Source organism: Corythoichthys intestinalis, chromosome 6 (assembly GCF_030265065.1).
Source record: "Corythoichthys intestinalis isolate RoL2023-P3 chromosome 6, ASM3026506v1, whole genome shotgun sequence".
NCBI classification, from domain to species: Eukaryota; Metazoa; Chordata; class Actinopteri; order Syngnathiformes; family Syngnathidae; genus Corythoichthys; species Corythoichthys intestinalis.
This window is the reverse complement of record NC_080400.1, coordinates 33,587,317-33,605,530: the sequence shown is the minus strand read 5'-3', so window position 1 is coordinate 33,605,530 and position 18,214 is coordinate 33,587,317. Positions and strand designations below refer to the sequence as shown.

Genomic DNA, 18,214 nt, shown 5'->3' with positions numbered 1-18,214 from the left:
AAAGACCACTGTTTACTGTGTCTAAAAATAATTATAGCGGACAGCCAGAAGCCAAATCAATTAAGACGCCACTTAAAGACATTAGACCCCAATCTCATTGATAAGCCGCTTGTTTTTCAGCGAAAACGTGCCGAAATTTTTCCAACAATCGTCCTGCTTTGTCAGTGTTATATCATTAAACCAGTGAGCATTGTTAGCATGCTCATTGCAAAATAACTCCAAACCACAAGGAAGTAAATACTGTGAGCAGCAAAAATAAAAACTGTCCTTCTGTCCAAGGACACTCTTTTCTTTTATTCAGTTTTGTTTTTTCGGTCACATTTTTTGGCATATTGTCCTCATGAGTGAATGTTTCTAATCAATTTTAATTTGTTATTATTTACTGATTTTATTACATTTTATTTTTTCTGTATCAAATGGTCAAAAATGTACCTTGAGTGTTTTTAACAGTTTGGATTTTTTTTTTTTTTTTAATTAAGGCAAATTAATGCGCCTCAAGTCTTCTCTGTTACAGACAAAACAATGTTAATAAAGTTATACTTTATTATAAGTTGATCTATGTTACTTTTTTTCTTTATTAGAAAAAAAAGGACGCAATGTTAGGCAGATGCGTATTTATAATAGTAATTTTATAGACAAATGATACTATTTACAGTGGCGGCATAGAGTTTGGGGGGGGGGCGCGAAACATTTACGTCTTCCTTGGGGGGGGCGTAACAGAAAATAATTGAGAAGCACTGCGTTAGGGCATTTTGACATTATCAGTGAAAAAAATATGCCCAGACCACAGGGGTGGCAAGAGACAATCCTTATCTCAAGCCAGCAGGGCAGACATTTTTGGTCACAATAAGGCAAGCCCAGGTGAAAGACCATTTTGGAAATCAAACTGCGATAATACACACACACACACACACACACACACACACGCACACACACATATATATATATATATATATATATATATATATATATATATTATACTGTTATGCACAAATTATGATGACCTAAAACAGGATTCTTTTCTTGTTTTTGTTTATAGCCCTGTAGCCATGAGAAATAATACCCATCAGTAATAATACCTCACTGTCCAGTGTAGTGACTGTTATCCAGATCGAATCGCTGTAATACTGTAAAAGCTTCTGCATAGGATTTGTTTCTTCCCGACTAATTTTATAAGACAAAATACAAAAATGCAAATATTATCCCAGCCCAAGAAATCACTGTCGCATCAGCTTGCTTCTCAGACTTTGAATGAAGCCAATGCTACAACAGCTTTCTCGTGCTGGTTGTTCATCTAACCCACATTTCGGGGAAACTAGTAAAATATAGTTGTTGTATTTTTTCCACTCATCACTGAAACTTTTCCGACACACTCAGTTCCCTTATGAGGTTGCAACAACTGCTGCAATTGATGAAATCGTAAAGTAAAAGTTTTTAATTGCATTTCACGGTCACCCTATAGGGCTTTTTGATATCAGCATGTATTTTAGTTTTTACAGGCTGAAGGCCTGTCAAGGCACCTCTCAAGTATTAGTTGTTCTTTTACTTTTGTAAGGGTTACAACAGGGTGCTGGAGCCAAACACACACAGCTGGGACTTTATAGACTTAGCTTTATGTACGGTAACCAAAAAGGACTTTCCCCAAAACTGTTCCCACAAAGATGGGTGCAGAAAATTGTCCAAAATGTCTTATCCAACACAGAGAGGTATCTTTCATAGTGTTTCATGTATTATGTATTACTCATAAAATATTGAAATATTACTTTTTTTTAAAAAATCTATTATTGCTTGTGACATCACACTATACATATAACAATATAGCCTATCAAGATTAGGTTTAAGCCATACACAGAAAAGAGACCTTACTTGTAGCTGAATTCAGGGACATCTTTACTTTCTCTTTTGTCATCTCCGCTCATTGCATGTTGTTTTTGAGTGCGCAAAGAAAGGAAACAAAACTAGCTCCTCCCATTATAGTATATTATTTACTAAGAAGGTACAATAAAATTGATTTTTTTTTTTTTTTTTTTACGTTAATTGAGTCATAAAGTCGCTGGAGTGTGTCAACTTCAACGGTTGAGGAAATGGGTGTGGTAAAGTAGTGACAAGCAGATGTCCGGAAGCAAAACTCAGAAGAAAAGAGAAAGTTCTAATCGTTTGTGGACTTAAACAACTTCTTAAAGCAAACCGTCTTCCAACTCAGGGGGCATTTTCCAGACATTCTTGTGAAAAATCCATTTAATACAATACAGCATAAGCATTTTTAAACAATATTTTAACCAACTATTGCTTTTCAATTTTGATTAAATTGAATAATATTTAAACGAAAATGTTATGAGACAGGACAGGTGTATCATTAATTTAAAGGGGAAGTTTGGTGTAAATTCATTTAAAGGGGAAGACAACAACTCCATCATGTGCATTCCAGCCGGACTGGTGAACAGCTAAAGTTGTATATCAAGCAAGAATGGGAAAGAATTTCAACTACAAAAGTATCAACAATTATTGTCCTCAGTTCACAAACATTTATTGAGTGCTGTTAAAAGAGGTGCAGTGTAAACATGAGATTACATAAATTGTCTTTGTTGTGTACCCAATTAAATATAGCTTGATCATGATTTGCAAATTATTGTATTGTTTTCATTTATGTTGAGCACGTCCCACCGTCATAGGAATTGGAATTGTATTTTGATCCCCAGCCCCTTGTAAGAAAGGGGGTGTTTTGTTTAGAGAAGAAAGAGGAAAACTCATGGTTTTCAATCAGCTGAACAAAAAGGCACAAATATATATTCTCAACCTCTCAATTTTGGAAAATCATGTAAAAGAGGATTACATGATTTCAACAAATAATCAAACCTAACCAGGCAACACAGGTTGTGGCAATATTTCAAAATCCTTGTAAAATTAACATAGGATTTTTCTCTATTCTATAGTTTAAAATAGAGCAAAGCAAGAAAGACAAAGCATGGACCATTCCACCGCACAGTGAACCAGAGCCAAGACACCTCACTTCACACAAAACAGATGACAAGAGCAAGACACTGGAAAAAAATCCACAAAGGTTAATCTCAGAATTTCCAGACAAGACCTCAGTAGTGTACCTCAAGCTCATCAAGTCTTAGATGTGTCCAGTAGTCAAATATCCATTTTTAAATTACAGTAAATTAAGTTAGATTCAGACAGCAACTCGGTGTCCAGCACACATAGGCTTCAGTGACTCAGCGTTTCCCCTACATATTAAATATTCTGGCGCACCACCACACCAAAATAAAAGCCGCCACATTTTTTAAGGCCGTTTCAAACTAGCGGGAGCCTCGTGTGAAGGGTTCAGTGGCAAGCTATTCATTGTGTACTGTAATGTCCGTAACTATGCGAGGCCCCTTAAGAGATGATCGGACAGGGAACTGTGACGTAGAGGGAAGAGAGAAGGAGAATGGGTGAGATAGTGTCCGCATGTCGCGGAAGCCCGCTGTTATTTGTTTTTTTATTATTGTTGCCACAATAAAGTTGGTAAGCCAATACAGACTCCTGTCGTTCTCCCCCCCATCTGGGGGCATTACAGTATTTTGGATCGGACTTTTCGGCGAAAGTAAGCGGTTGCCGGCTGCCTTGTTTGGACGAAATTGCGGCAAGAGGCGGGGCCCATAATCGAGCCTTGCCCTATTTTCAGAGCGCTGCCACGCTAACGTCAACAACGCATTCAATAGCAGAGGGGCAGGCGTACTTAAATCTGTGCTATCAGGCTGTTTCGGCAGACGGATATACGCAATCACGGCTGACAAAACTTTGATAAATGCGCTTTTTTTCAAGTTTCGCAAGCTCTAGGACGCTCGAAAAATGAGTCTCGTACCTCTCCTTGCTAAGATAAATGGTGCTTTTGTGTGGAAATGTAGTTCACGAACAACAACAAAAAAAATTATTCACCATCTCACAGAAAGTAGTAAAACTCTTTAAAAGGCAATTAGAATTTCCCCCTCCTTGAAATAGGTCCATTAAAAGGGCGTAGGTTTGGTCTCAATATTGGTAGGGACGATATAACAGCATAATCTGCATGTACACTTTTTGCTGGGCAGAACATTAATAAAACCAGATTAGGTGAACGGGGGTCAGGGCTACATTTCTCACCAATATGAACCTAATTAATTGATAGGCTAAACGATCAATGCAAACAGATAAATGGGTCAAATTATTCAATTTACTTTAGGTAAATATCACCATTTGTTTTTATTTAGCCGATACATCTAAAGGTTGGTCATTTTTCACCAAAATCAAGTGGAAAAATGCTTTCAAATAATGTTTTGAACAATATCACTTCTTGAATTAAGAACATTTCTGACAAAAAAAAGCTTTTAATAAAAGATTAAATATACTCACCTTTTGCTTAAAATACGGTAAGCGTGTTAAGATTATTTTCAGATAGCTATTTTTCTTATTTCAAGAAACCTGAGTACCGTATTTTTCGGACTGCAAATTGCACCTGAGTATAAATCGCACCAGCCATAAAATGCCCAACGAAGAGGAAAAAAATACATACAAGTCGCACTGGAGTATAGGTCGCATTTTTGGGGGAAATTTACTTGATAAAATCCAACACATAGAACATATGTCATCTTGAAAGGCAATTTAATATAAAAATACAATAAGAGAACAACATGCTGAATAAGTGTACAGTATGATTTTACATGATGCATGAACAACGAAATGCGAATAAATTGTCCTCACCAGGACACTACGGCTCTGTCCTGGCTATACAGCGAGCTAAACTCCCAAATGACGATGCTGGACATCCGTATAATTTGCAGAATCAATTTCGTCCTCGACACCATACAGGTTCGCATCAACGAAAATAAATGATAATTAGGTGCTATTACAGCAATGACACAAACAGTTAGCATGCGGTTAGTGAACTGGCTCTAAGTGTCCGATCACGGGTGGAAAACACACAACAACAACAGGAAAGATGATACACACAGTGTCTCGCTCTCTCTCTCTCCCTCTCTCCCTCTCTCTCGCTCTCTCTCGCTCAGAGACGCTGCGTAGCTGTCCGTCTTCTTCTGGCATGTGAGCGCTCTTCTTCGAGTAAACAAGTGTGAGCGCGCCCCCACGCGGGCGTGAAAGCGCCACAAACTAAAAGCATGCATTTCAATATAAAAAAGTCAATAATACAATTGAAAACACATTGCCAAAGGCAGAACGCGAACGTGGCCATAGCTATTAGTTATTCAGATAACTACAGCATAAAGAACATGCTAACAAGTTTACCAAACCATCAGTGTCACTGCAAAACACCAAAATAACATGTGAAATGATATCATAATGTGTACATAATTTCACACATAAGTCGCTCATGAGTATTAGTTGCACCCCTAGCCAAACTATGAAAAAAACTGTGACTTATCGTCCAAAAAATACGGTAAATTTTACTTGAAGCACTGACAGATCATTTAACGTATTTCTAGTAGATTTACACTGAAAACAAGGGAATTTAACCAGTCATCAGCCAATCAAACATGTGTTTGAGGGAAAAAACTGGTGTCAGTGTAAGTCTGAACATAATAAAAGTACTGTAATTCACTTAATGATGGTAGGGTAAATTATATCCTTGCAAAATATGTGAAGACAATCTAAATGACCTCTATAACTGAACTCACTATATAATGCAAATAAGGTTGCTTAAAAGTTGGTGGGGACAATTTGAGCATCCTGAAAAGTTCCTAGTGTTATGTCTCTAATGTCCCTATGCAGACCTACGCCATTGGTCCATTAACAGAAGGACTATTATTGTTGTGTTAATAATGTATTACATATTAGGGCCAAATAAAAGGAAAAAGAAGGACTACGAGATCTAAGTCGTACTATTGCAACGAGAAAAAAAAGTCATATTATTACGTATGTAGCTGTAATCAGCTACGCATTTTACGTACATGTACCGTAGCTTAGAGCTATGACATTAGCCTGGCTAGTGAAATATTTCAAATAGATATTTGATATGGTTCTTCTTGGGAAACAAAATGTGAATAAAAAATTAATTTGTCATGCTATGACGCAATTTTGACGTGGCACGACATGGTGAGGCGGTCCGACTCTTCAAAAAATCCTAGGGGAAACCCTGGTGACCTGAAGTTCAACCATGCAGCAATTTGGGAACATTTTGAGAACAAGACCTTTATTTTTCTTTTTGTTTCCAATATGTAGTTGCGCAAAGCAAGATCCATAAGAGGCAGGCTTGGACACATTTAGTATTAAAGAACCTGACTGAACAATGCCATTCAAACTTTGTGACAAATTTATGTAGAGAACAATAAAGAGGTAATGAACAGAGACCTTCCCTCAGATACAACATATTTTTAATTCAAAACATTTTCTTATGAAAGAATATACAATACTTTCTAACCAGTTTATGGATAAACTCTATGAGGTCCAACATCAGGACAAAAACTCCCATAGAAACACTACAAAAACAGTAAGGGGGAATTAACTTCTGTAGACTCAATGGTCAGCTTTCCTGCTAATTTCTCATGAATGTATGGTAAATATGGCCGGTGTTGCTTAAGAATGGACACAATTATCAAGTTGTGTTTTACCTTTTTTCTTGGTCATTTCCAGTGGCACTGTCTTCTTGGGGTTTGCAACTAATGGGTCCGGGGTACTCGCGCTTATGCTACTAAAATAAAAAACAAAATAAAACAGACACAGGAAACGTGAAATGGATTAAAACGCTTTTAAAGTCTTATGAAATATCAGGTCTTAACAGAGTCCACAATTAGAATGGACAATGAGAATACAAATAAAAGATAATAAAATAAAAGCCACCACACCTTGCAAATGAGATTTTTTTCTTCTTTTTTTAAAGATTTATAGATACATTTTAATCTATAATTTGCATAATTTAACATAACGTCTAAATTACTGTTGTCCGATATTAGCGGGTAGCCGATAATATCAGCCGATAAAAGCATTTTAAAATAATATCTGATAATATCGACAGAGGTTTTTCCATTATCAGTTTTGAGCCAATATGCATGATGCCTTAAAAATGAATGCTGAAGCGACTCCCACTCTCAAAAAAAAATACTACAAATAAGACATTTTTTCCCTTTTTCCCCAAAGTATGAATAGAAAAAACATATATATATACATATATACATATATATATATATAAATATATATATATGTTTTAATAAATGTTTTAAGCACTTCAAATGTAATAATTATGATAGGTTTTATACATGTTACTGTCTGACCAAATTATTTTTAAACAAGAATAAAGTACAAAAGTCCTTGTCTTTACTAAATGCTTCATTGAGTGAGCACACTCAAATCTGCTCAAGCTGCTCACTTACACAATTTGTTGCCACAGCAACTCTTTGACAAGCTAAACGATGATTGACGCATGCGGCGCTTTGAAATTTCGACTTCTAAGCCTCTCTGGCAAGATCAAACCTTAACGTCAGTCAATCACCGTTAACTTTAATAAGCAACTCCCGCCTGAGCAAGAAATGTAGCAGGAGGGAAAGTGAGAGAGTACGTCATCGAATCGGGACAGTTCTATCAAATATTGAATTTATTCATGTATTTTTTAATTGGAATAAAATCCACGTTGGACTCGGGAGGGCGAAGTTTAAAGCGCGAAGTAGCGAGGGATCACTGTACACTAGGTGCGTCTGTGACACATTCAACACAGTGAAAAGTGGCCGGTAAACTCAAGCAGCGACAGCACACCAGTTGCAGAGCGGCTGAGTTTCAGAGGCATCCCAGAATTTATTATTTGTCATGAGACGCACACGTCCTACGTCTATCAAACTAGGTAGGATCGGGTAGACCGGACACTTATGTAAAAATACGATGAATCTGGTCAATTTATAAAAATAATATGCAATTAATTTGATAAAATTAAAGCTTAAGAAAAATCCACAGAAAGGTATTTCAAATTGGTAAATTTAATTCTGGTTTAAGCCTGTGAAAAAGACGTTAATATTGACATTGACGTAACATTTAAGTTCTTTATAGCTTGTGTTAAGACACGAATCATTGAGTCCTATAGTTTAACACGTTTGTTGGTTGTAATTTCAGATAAGTATTTTGAAGTAATTTGGAAAGAGTTCTTGAGGGCGAGGGTCAGGTAACTAAAGAACTATTATTGTAGATCGCCATGTTCCAAAATATTGAATTAGCCTCTGAGGATGATAAAATATTTCGGAACGTGAGACTCACGTTTTGAGGTGCCCTTAGTTCCGATGGTATTCAGCCCTCACATTCCGAGGAGTAGAAATAACCAAATGGTTATGGCAAGTGTGTATTTGAATGTTGAGAAAACGTTTTCAAAAACTGAATTGAAACTAAAGGGGCCTTTTACATGGTGACTCTCCGAGAAGATGAAAAATTTCATGTTTACATCTATATGGTTCCATCTCCATTCGACCAATGTCGCAATTCCACATCAAAACGATGTAGTATTCACGCCAGGCCCTTGGAGGCAGTGCAGATATACAAGGCGACAGCGACTGATGCCCTTTGACCCCAACAACCTCCTCAGCCCGGAAGACAACATGCCTGCCCACTCCAAGCAATGGCATTTTTCTTTTGCTCCAAAAGGCACAAACATTGAACATATTTAAATTAAAAATATTATTAAAACAGTAAATTTAAGCCGACGTTCCGCCATTTGCTGTTTTTTGCGTTTTTTAATGTTTCGTTGCACCGCTGCGCACGCCCAATGTGACATGTGGGAGTGCTGACGTTATTGGCACGGGAGCATTCCATTGATATGGATGCAGAGCAAGCTCACCCCAAACTCCCGCAATCGGATCCTAGGGGGCAGTTTACATGGCGACTCTGCGACACCAAGACGCAATGACTGTGTTGTGGAGTGGTCTCGCGTTCATATGGTGTCGGCAAAGACGGAAGGCAAAGACGCAAAGCTTGGATTCCAGCACCCAAAGTGGAAGGACTCGACTGCGGGGGCTTGCTCTGCATCCATATCAGTGGAACGCTCCCGCGCCGATAACGTTAGCACTCGCACACGTCACATTTGGCGTGCGCAGCGGTGCTACTAAACATTGAAAAGAGCAAATGGTGGAACGTCGGCTTGGATTTACTGTATTTTTAAATATGAATATGTTCAGTGTTTCCATTTTTGTGCCTTTTGGAAAAAAAAAAAGCCATTGCTTGGAGTGGGTGGGCATGTTGTCCTCCGGGCTGAGGAGGTTGTTGGGGTCAATGGGCATCATTTGCTGTCACATTATAAATCTGCACTGCCCCCTAGGGCCTGGCATGAATACTACATCATTTTGATGCGGAACTGAGACATTGGTCGAATGGAGACGGAACCATATAGATGCAAACATGAAATTTTATGTCTTCTCGGAGAGTCACCATATAAACGGCCCCTATTAAGACAGTGAGTGGAGGAGGAGAGAAAGCTGGAGACGCAGATCAGGAAGGCGCACATGTCCGGGGAAGGAGAACTAAGAAAAAAAACGAACTGGTCCAAGCCCTGACTGTACTACACAAATCAAGGTGAATATAAGAATCGTGCAACTATTTAACGCAAGTTATGGTGTTGAAAAAGGTTCATTGTTTATAACTTGGCGTATTCCTTATCCAAAAAATTACAAAACATAGCGAATTTGCATTTAAATAATTAGTTTTCATCTCAATGATACAAATCGATTGTTTTTTATATATCAGTGTGCACTCGGGACTAAATTTAAAACTATCAGAAAAGTAACTCCCACAAAGACCACTTTGAACTTAAGTTGACTTGAGAAGGTGTGTAAATTAATATTACAAATAGGGAATCAAATAGTTTCCCATTTTGTGAATTAAAAATGTTGTAATTTTTTTTATGTGTGATCATTTTTGGGTAATGGAGCCTTATCTGGATGGCCCTGTGGAGAAGAGTGAACTGTGAGATTTCTCTGCATTGAACAGAGCAAGACATTTGGTCAACTGTACAATGTACAGAAGTAGAACTGAACAATTTCAGTTAGAGATGCTTGTGTGTCTTCATTTCCTAGATATCTTTTTTATTAGACCTGAGGAACAGGCTGCAGGGGGACCATCTGGCAGCATGCCTCACATTGACTATAAATGGACCATCTATTGCTGCTTTCCCTTATGAAAGAGCCCTCAAATAGTTTTTTTTTTCTTAATTCAGGAAAATCAGGTGTACCCAGGAAGAATGCAAACTTTGCAAGTGGATCTTTGTTCTGGTTCTTCTTGAAAAAAAATAATGTTTAAAAAAATCATTTGTCATGATATGAAACAATTTCACTGCAACACGACATGGTGGGGCGGAATCCTAGGGGAAACCCTGCACTTACTCATGGCAATATACAATTTGTGTCCTAAGTTAGCTGGGTAAAAGTAGCAGAATCGCCGGTAGCCATGGTTGTTGTTGCTCTTGTTATTTAAGACGGCGGGCTCTAGTGGGAGGAAGCGGAAATGCAACGGCGGTTTAGATAAAATGGTGAGGTTTTGAAAATCGTATATACTGATTTGAACGTTTTTAACATGGTTTCAACTAGAAAAGTTTGTTTCAGTTCAAAATCGATAAATCGAAAAGCCTTAGTGGACGTGCTAACCACATTGCTACCGTGCTGCCTCACCAAATATTGTCTCTAAATGCTGTCAAGTGAATACCTAATGAACAAGCGCTGAAGCCATGAGCGACATACAAATGATGAACCCATTTCAACTGCCGCTGGATTTTTCTCCTGTAGGGAGGAAAAAAATATCACAATAGAGAATAACCTTGAAAACACACATATAATCCGTTTTTTTTTTTTTTTTTTTTTTTTTTAATCCGGTCAGAGCTAAATCGGGATGTAATACGTAGCTGTTTAACCACACATATGAGGACGTGCGCTCAAGCATATCTTTAATTAAATCTTTTTGCTTCCTATTTGCATTTTTCTCATGGGAGCTGTAACTATGTAAGTGTCCCAACAGGCTCTTTTAGAACCAACATCAATCGTTTCTAACTGTACTAGAGTGCCTAACATCAGGGGGATGAACATATACTCAATCTAATATCACAGTGTTACACAGTAAATCTTTCTACAGAAGCGATATTGCCAAACCACACCTAATATTGTGCGTATTTTCTGAAATGAACATTTCAAAACATACGTTATAATTACCGTATCAATGCCCTTGAAGGCAAACTGTTAATGTGTACCCACGTTGTGCTGTCTTGCTCTGGTTGCCTTGACACAAACCAAAATGTTTTATTGCCTTGACACAAACAAAAATATTTTATAATTTAAACTTGGTTTCACCATAGGAAATCCAAATGTCTTTTCAAAAATCATTGTTACTTATAACACTTAGAATTGGGACACAAATTATTCTATAAACAAATTAATAGGTATTAAAGTAATAAATCTATGTCACTATTTGATTAATAATCATGAATAATTTTGATTTGTGTTAACTCAATAATGCCTTGGAGCAATTTGTGCTAAAATGGAGGGAAAGTAAAGTTATTTTTATCCTGTCACTGTTAATAGGGCTGTCACGATTAGGAATTTCTGGAGGCAATTACTTGTCACACAAATAATCGAAATTGACGAATATAGTATATTGTCAGTTTTTTGCCCCCTGTATTATATGCTACCATGATAGTATGAATTTGATAGTACATATACTGTACACCTTAATAAAGAGCAATTTAATTTTCTCAAAATCAAGTCATGCATCTGGTGTATTTGGGCCCTTATTTGACGTGAGACGCGGCCCTCGTGCGTCAATACTAATAGGTAGGATCGGGCAGAGTGGACTCATGTAAAAATACGGTGGATCCGGTCGATTTTCAAATAATATGCAATTAAATGTATTAATTTCTGCATGGCACTTTTTTGATTGAACATTTTTATTTCGAATATTCGATACATAGGCACCAATAATCGGTGACAATAATCAAAAGAAAAGAAGAACAAAATACGAGCACTCGAAAATGAGTGAGAAGAAGTAAAACTTATTTACTCCCCACCCCTTGTCCTTAAGTCCTGACATATCAGTTCCAGTCCTTACTTTTAAACATATACATTCTTGTTTAACACATATACAATCCCACCATATATCCGTACATGTTACCTATACATAAATGTTGCAAAAGCCCAGTCCATAAATCAGTCCATGTATAAATAACCACAATATCCCATATCACAATAACCACAACACCCTAGTTGTTATCCATATCTCCCCCCTCCTTATATTTTTTTAAAATCATATCTTTATACAGTTTTCTAAAGTGTCCCATATTTGTACATTCTTTTAAATCCACACTAATGTTATTACTTTATGTTGGCACCGTTTTGGTTCCACATCTGCCTTCATAAACACAAAACTCCCGTGTTCATATTAGGACACATTCAAATTTGTTGCTGTGCAGGTACTGGATGCCACTGAGCTTTTTAGGTTCCTGATTTTGTTTTCTTTCACTGCTATTAATACAAAAATATTTTGGTTATGGTGACTCTTAGCCATTTCCAAATCGCCTTTTTTGAGGGATTTTGAGGAGTGATGCCACTCCAGTTTCATTCTTGTTTTGGTTAAATAAGGTGTAAAACGGATGTCGCGAGGAGAAATGTGGAAGTAAAGCAGAAGTACTTCAGAAACTTGTCCATATGATTTAATAACAAGTGACTACAGCCCAGAGCCAAGCGACAGCCGCGACAAACCACGCCTTGTACAAACCACGTCCCTACAAACTACACCCACATGATGCCACGATGCTACAAACTGCGCCCTTATGATGCTATGGTGGTAGCGTCCGATGCGTCTCATAGATATCACATGTTTATAGAACAAGATGCGAAATGACAGACTCGGCGGTGTTAGTAAACAGCAGCAGAACCTTTCTTCGTGTGAGCCCACGAACAAACAAAAGTACATAATTCCTTTATTTATTAAAAGTTTTAGGTTTTCTCTTTAGAAACGCTGCATTCGTGGCCATTTGTAACGTTACATGCAGGCTTATGCAGAGGAGGGGGCGGAGGGTGCTTGAGCACCTGCCCCTTTGCCACTACATGTCCAAAGTGCCCTTTTTGACTGGGCTTTTATTTTTTAATTTTTTTTGGTGCGTATGTGTGTGTCGGCAGACTGTGCAGGCACGCCACTGCGTACTTTACTTGAACACCAAAAATTCTACTCAAGTAAGAGTAGCGTGACGTCAAAATATTACAAAAGTAGTATTCCAAAAAATGTATACAAATACAATAAAAAGTATTTGGTGAAAAGACTACTCAAGTAATGAATAACATTGTGAGTAACTGCTTACGATGATTTATTGTAGTTTTAATAGGAACTTTTATTATTATACTGTACTATAACCTATCACATAACGCCATTAAGCCAAATAAACCTAAAAAGAAAAATCATTGAATTCCGGCGAGAGAAAAAAATTACAATAAAGTAAAATGAAGCATCATTCATCCAAAGAGCATGAGTGACATCTAGTGGAAAAAACATATTTCCTATTATGAAATTAAAATGATCATATCTCAGGTTTTCCACTGTCAATTGGTGCCTAATAAAACAGAGAGAGAGGCTACAATCCGCTCTTTTGAGTCATGTTGCGGCAGCCGTCATTATGTCAAATATTTAATTCTTTATTGTGCTTTAAAGACGACGCGTGATTAAACAGGTTGGCGTAGAATGGCAAGCTTGAGTCTGATTGGTGTAATGGAGTCATATGATTATTGTTGCGACGTCTCATTGGTGAAACTAGTAGAGCCATCGTTGGCATTATCGCTGACAAAAAAAAGAAAAAAATCTAATATGTAGAAACAGTAGAATAAAGGAAAAATGTAAAGAATAGTGTAGCCCAAAGTAGTGGAGTAAGACAAGTGTTTCCTTTTCACAAATCTACTCAAGTAAAAGTAAAAAGTATGGTGTAGGAAAACTACTCTTAGAGGTGCATTTTTCTCAAAAGGTTATTCAAGTAAATGTAACTGAGTAAATATAACGCGTTACTAACCACCTCTTTGCATCAAACAAAGTAATTAGCTACCTATTGACACCTAGTGATATAGAAGAGTAGTGCATAATTTCCAATGGTCAGTATTCATGCAATACACAAAAACTAGATTTCAGACATTTGCGGATTCATTTTACAAAAACATTTTTACATCAATTAATTTTTGTTTAGTTTTTTTTTCGTGGCACACCAGACACTGGGCCGCAGTACAGTGGTTGAAAAACACTGTACAAAAAGGCGTCATAATCAATGTTCCCTTTAAGCTGCCCGCGTGCGCAATCACACACTGTTTGCACATACTCAGTGCATAAGAAAATGTACGCATCGCACAAAATAAAATTCAACAGAAAGATATTGTAGCGTCAATAAGACTACTGTTTGTCAGCGCAGCAGTTATGTGTGAGTGCGACACTCCGATTGATGCATTCGATACGGCATTGCTACTAAGCCAAAGCTACTAAGCCACTGCTGTGATACGTCTGCGCAACACTCCTATTGGTGCGTTCGATTCGGCAACGCGACACTTCCATTGGTGGAGAAAAGTGAGCCTGACTCCTGTGCTGATTTACTGAGGCAACATTCTGCTGTCAATCTTTGCAAGTGCTACAGCATTAATTAGATTCTCATTTTAGAACTGATATAATCTGGTTAATTAGACCAACATAATTGTTTTCTGTACCATTTTGAAACGTAACTCAATGAGCGACAGGTGTCTAGCCAATAAAATGAGACTGTTCACTTCACTTGCGCTACGCAGCCAATCGTACCATTGACAGTGTTGTGCATATGTGCCCTGCCCATACGCACCGTGCAAGTTAGCTAGCTAACAACAGTGCAGCAGAGTTAGGACTCATGTGCTAACCCCTTATCATGGTGAAAGGAACGGGCAGCGATACTACTCATCAAGCCAATGTAAAAAAGAAATGTGGTTCTTTTAAACTGGAATGGCTGTCGGAGTATGTGCAAACAGAAGAAGCAGTGAATATGAGTGAGATTTTTTTTCTGCTTTCTTTTTTAACCTGTCCTGTATACACTGCAAATAAGCAGGACCAAGGGCGTAGGTTTGCACTGGGACGGTAGGGACATAACACTATCAACTTTTCATGATGCTCAAATTGTCCCCACCAACTTTTACGTAACCTTCATGTTGTAGAATTGACCCTACAATTATTAAGTAAATTTTTTCATGTTCAGACTTACATATACCATTTTTCACCTGAAGAATGTGCTTGTCCATTCTCTCCCCTCAAACGCATGTTTGATTGGCTGATCACTTGCACTTCTTTTTTTACTGTATTTAAAAACATTTTAATTCACAGCCGATGCAGGCATATTTTCAAATAATCATACATTAATCATAGTTGAGGTAAAAAGTTCTTTTTTTTTTGTTGAGTTTAGCTATGCTTGTGGACAAAAGCAGTAGTGTTTTATCTTATACAGGAGACTTGTTTTTTTTAAAATACCCCGGCTAAGAAGTTTTTTCAGTTATATTTATTTATTTAGAGAGATAATGTTGAGTGGTTGTAAGACAAATGTTTATTTTTTTGCATTCCATGATAGTTAGATTGGTATAAATTATATTAGATTAGTTGGATTATTAACAGGTGTGTATTTATTGTGAATGTTATTATAATCTATGTTCAAATATGGCAATTCAAATTTGCTAATAAAATCCAGACATTTATCGTGAAGTTTTTAAAAATGTTTTAGTAGTTTTTTAAAACAAAGGTTTGAATCAAACCATGTATCACCTGAACCAATACACATGAAATTTTGTATAAATCAATACATATTTATTTTGCATTGATCATTTAGCCTATCAATTAATTAGGTTCATATTTGTGAGAAAGGTAGCCCCGTTCACCCAATCTGTTTGGTCTTTTTGATGTCCCCGCCCCCGCAAAAAGTGTACATGCAGGTTATGCTTTTATATCGTCCCTACCAATGTTGAGACCAAACCTACACCCTTGAACATGACTCTTACTATGGTTAAAGCAGGACTCTCACATATAACATAGTACACATCTCATGAACTACAAGATTTTGGTCTTTTTCATTTTAGGTTGGCCAAATTAATTATATTTAATAGAGATGTCCCGATCAGGTTCGATCACGTCATTTTCAAAGTATCGGAATCAGCAAAAAAGTATCGGACATGCCTTTTTTTAATATATATATATATATATTTTTTTTAATTAAATCGTTTTCTAATTGTATTTAACATTACAGACATAATATGTTACACTCATCCAGAGTCTTTAGTTTAGGCTTCAGGTAGGGTTATCAAATTTATCCCGTTAACGGCGGTAATTAATTTATCACGGTAAAATATTTAACGCAATTAACGCATGCGCTGCATTGTCGCGTTCAATCTGTAATGGCGCCGTTTTACCTATATATAGAGCTAAAAGGCAGCGAAAATGAGTAGAGTGAATTTTGGCAGCCTTTGGAGCCTTTTTTTTAATGGCTAAAACCTTTCAATCCCTCTCCCTACGATTAGAAATATCGTGGGAAGCAATGTGGGGAAGAAAGGTAGTAATTGATCTTTTTCTTAACACCCTATGTTATTTCCCAACGCAGAGAAGATATATCAATTGGTACCAGTACACACCGTCATGGTTGCACTTTCCATCATGCATTTGGGCAGAACAGTTAAATGGCTACAGTATCATTTACTGAAAGCTCAACAAATACACTAGATGGCAATATTTAGTCACAATATACAAAGTCACATTTATCATTTAAGAATTACAAGTCTTTCTATCCATGGATCCCTCTCACAGAAAGAATGTTAGTAATGTAAATGCCATCTTGAGGATTTATTGTCATAATAAACAAATACAGTACTTATGTACTGTATGTTGAATGTATATATTCGTCCGAGTTTTATTCATTTTTTTCTTAATGCATTGCCAAAATGTATATGATCGGGAAAAATTATCGGGAATGATTGAAATTGAATCGGGAGCAAAAACAAAAGCAATCGGATCGGGAAATATCGGGATCGGCAGACACTCAAACTAAAACAATCGGGATCAGATCGGGAGCAAAAAAAACATGATCGGAACAACCCTAATATTTAAAGTAAAATAATGATAATTGCTGCTTTAATTTCATTCTTTCAATCAGCCACGTAACTTGCTGATGTTGCTCACCGTGGTCCGCAGTGTGCTCAGGGAGCTAGTGTGTCTGCCCAGACGCATGAAAAATGAGAGGGAACATTGGTCATAATAACAAAGACGACAGCAGTGCCGTCAGTGCTGGATGCCTGCTTCCACGTGTGTGCCGCTGCACGTTGACGTGAGATTCAGAGCAAATAAAACGTAACTTTGGGGATATATATTTTAATAAAATTACATTTCAATTCATTTAAGTGCGGGTTTTCGCAAAGTGGGGTGGAGAGAAAAAACTAATCGCGAATATGAAAAATATTCGCAATCAGACGAATGTGTCATATTGGTGACAGCCCAACTGTCACATCAATGTTATAAACGGATGAAGATATGTTTTCTTGTCATCTTTTAAAGACGTGCCCCTACATTGTTTACTAAACAGTTCTTTTGAGGTTATAGTTTCAATTCCAAACTGTATCAATCGTTTTTTTTCTTTTTTTTTTTTCTTGCAAGGGTGAGCAACTATTATGCTTTTAAAAGATAATTGAACTATCCATCAGCGTTTTCCTTGCGCCGCGGAGGATTAAAAAAAAAAATGGTACTCACCAGCGCGACCGACAGACACCAAACGTTGTTTTAATCCTGAAAGAGGAAAATAAAACCCTCTGAGCGCGGGTGACCAGATTCACGCCACCGTCAGATGACATTCCCTCCGTGAGAGCGAAGCGGTTGTATAAGCAGCGGCGAGCATCACTGTACGACGCGGAAACAAGCAGCCGACGAGCGGACCACCGGCTAGCTAACCGCTGGCCGGAGTCCGCCGCGGGCACATAGCGGTTCGCTCTTCAAACGCTTTCCTTCCCTCCCACTCTGCTTCCAGCCCGGCTGTTTTTTTCAACAGCAGGATGGAGCATGCGCAAAAGGGGCACGCGCATTGTCGCCCATCTGAAGCCTTCAGTTGGGCGCGCGGTTTTTTTGGGGGGGGTGGGGGTGGGGGTCCCATATACGGTAGCATCATAGCCGGAGTTTGACTTTTTGGGCAGGATGGCACAGCATGTTGATGACCCCGAAACACAGTGTCAGCAATAAAATTTACTTACAAGAATTTATAAGAATA

The 18,214-nt window shown here is 37.6% G+C and overlaps 1 protein-coding gene across 5 annotated transcripts in view; it reads right to left on the bottom strand.

Moving 5' to 3' along the window:
• Window positions 1-17,990, bottom strand: part of st3gal4 (ST3 beta-galactoside alpha-2,3-sialyltransferase 4) — a 48,580-nt gene extending 30,590 nt beyond the window's left edge. Inside the window, exons 1-3 of one of the 5 annotated variants that reach the window (XM_057838784.1) lie at window positions 17,704-17,765; window positions 10,645-10,718; window positions 6,585-6,664 (exon numbers count right to left, since the gene is read on the bottom strand). In XM_057838784.1, the coding sequence (XP_057694767.1) occupies window positions 6,585-6,664; window positions 10,645-10,694 (130 nt within the window). In that variant the 5' untranslated portion in view covers window positions 10,695-10,718; window positions 17,704-17,765. The other 4 variants (XM_057838782.1, XM_057838781.1, XM_057838786.1 and 1 more) reach the window with 4 other exon arrangements.
• Between the last annotated feature and the right edge of the window lie 224 nt (window positions 17,991-18,214).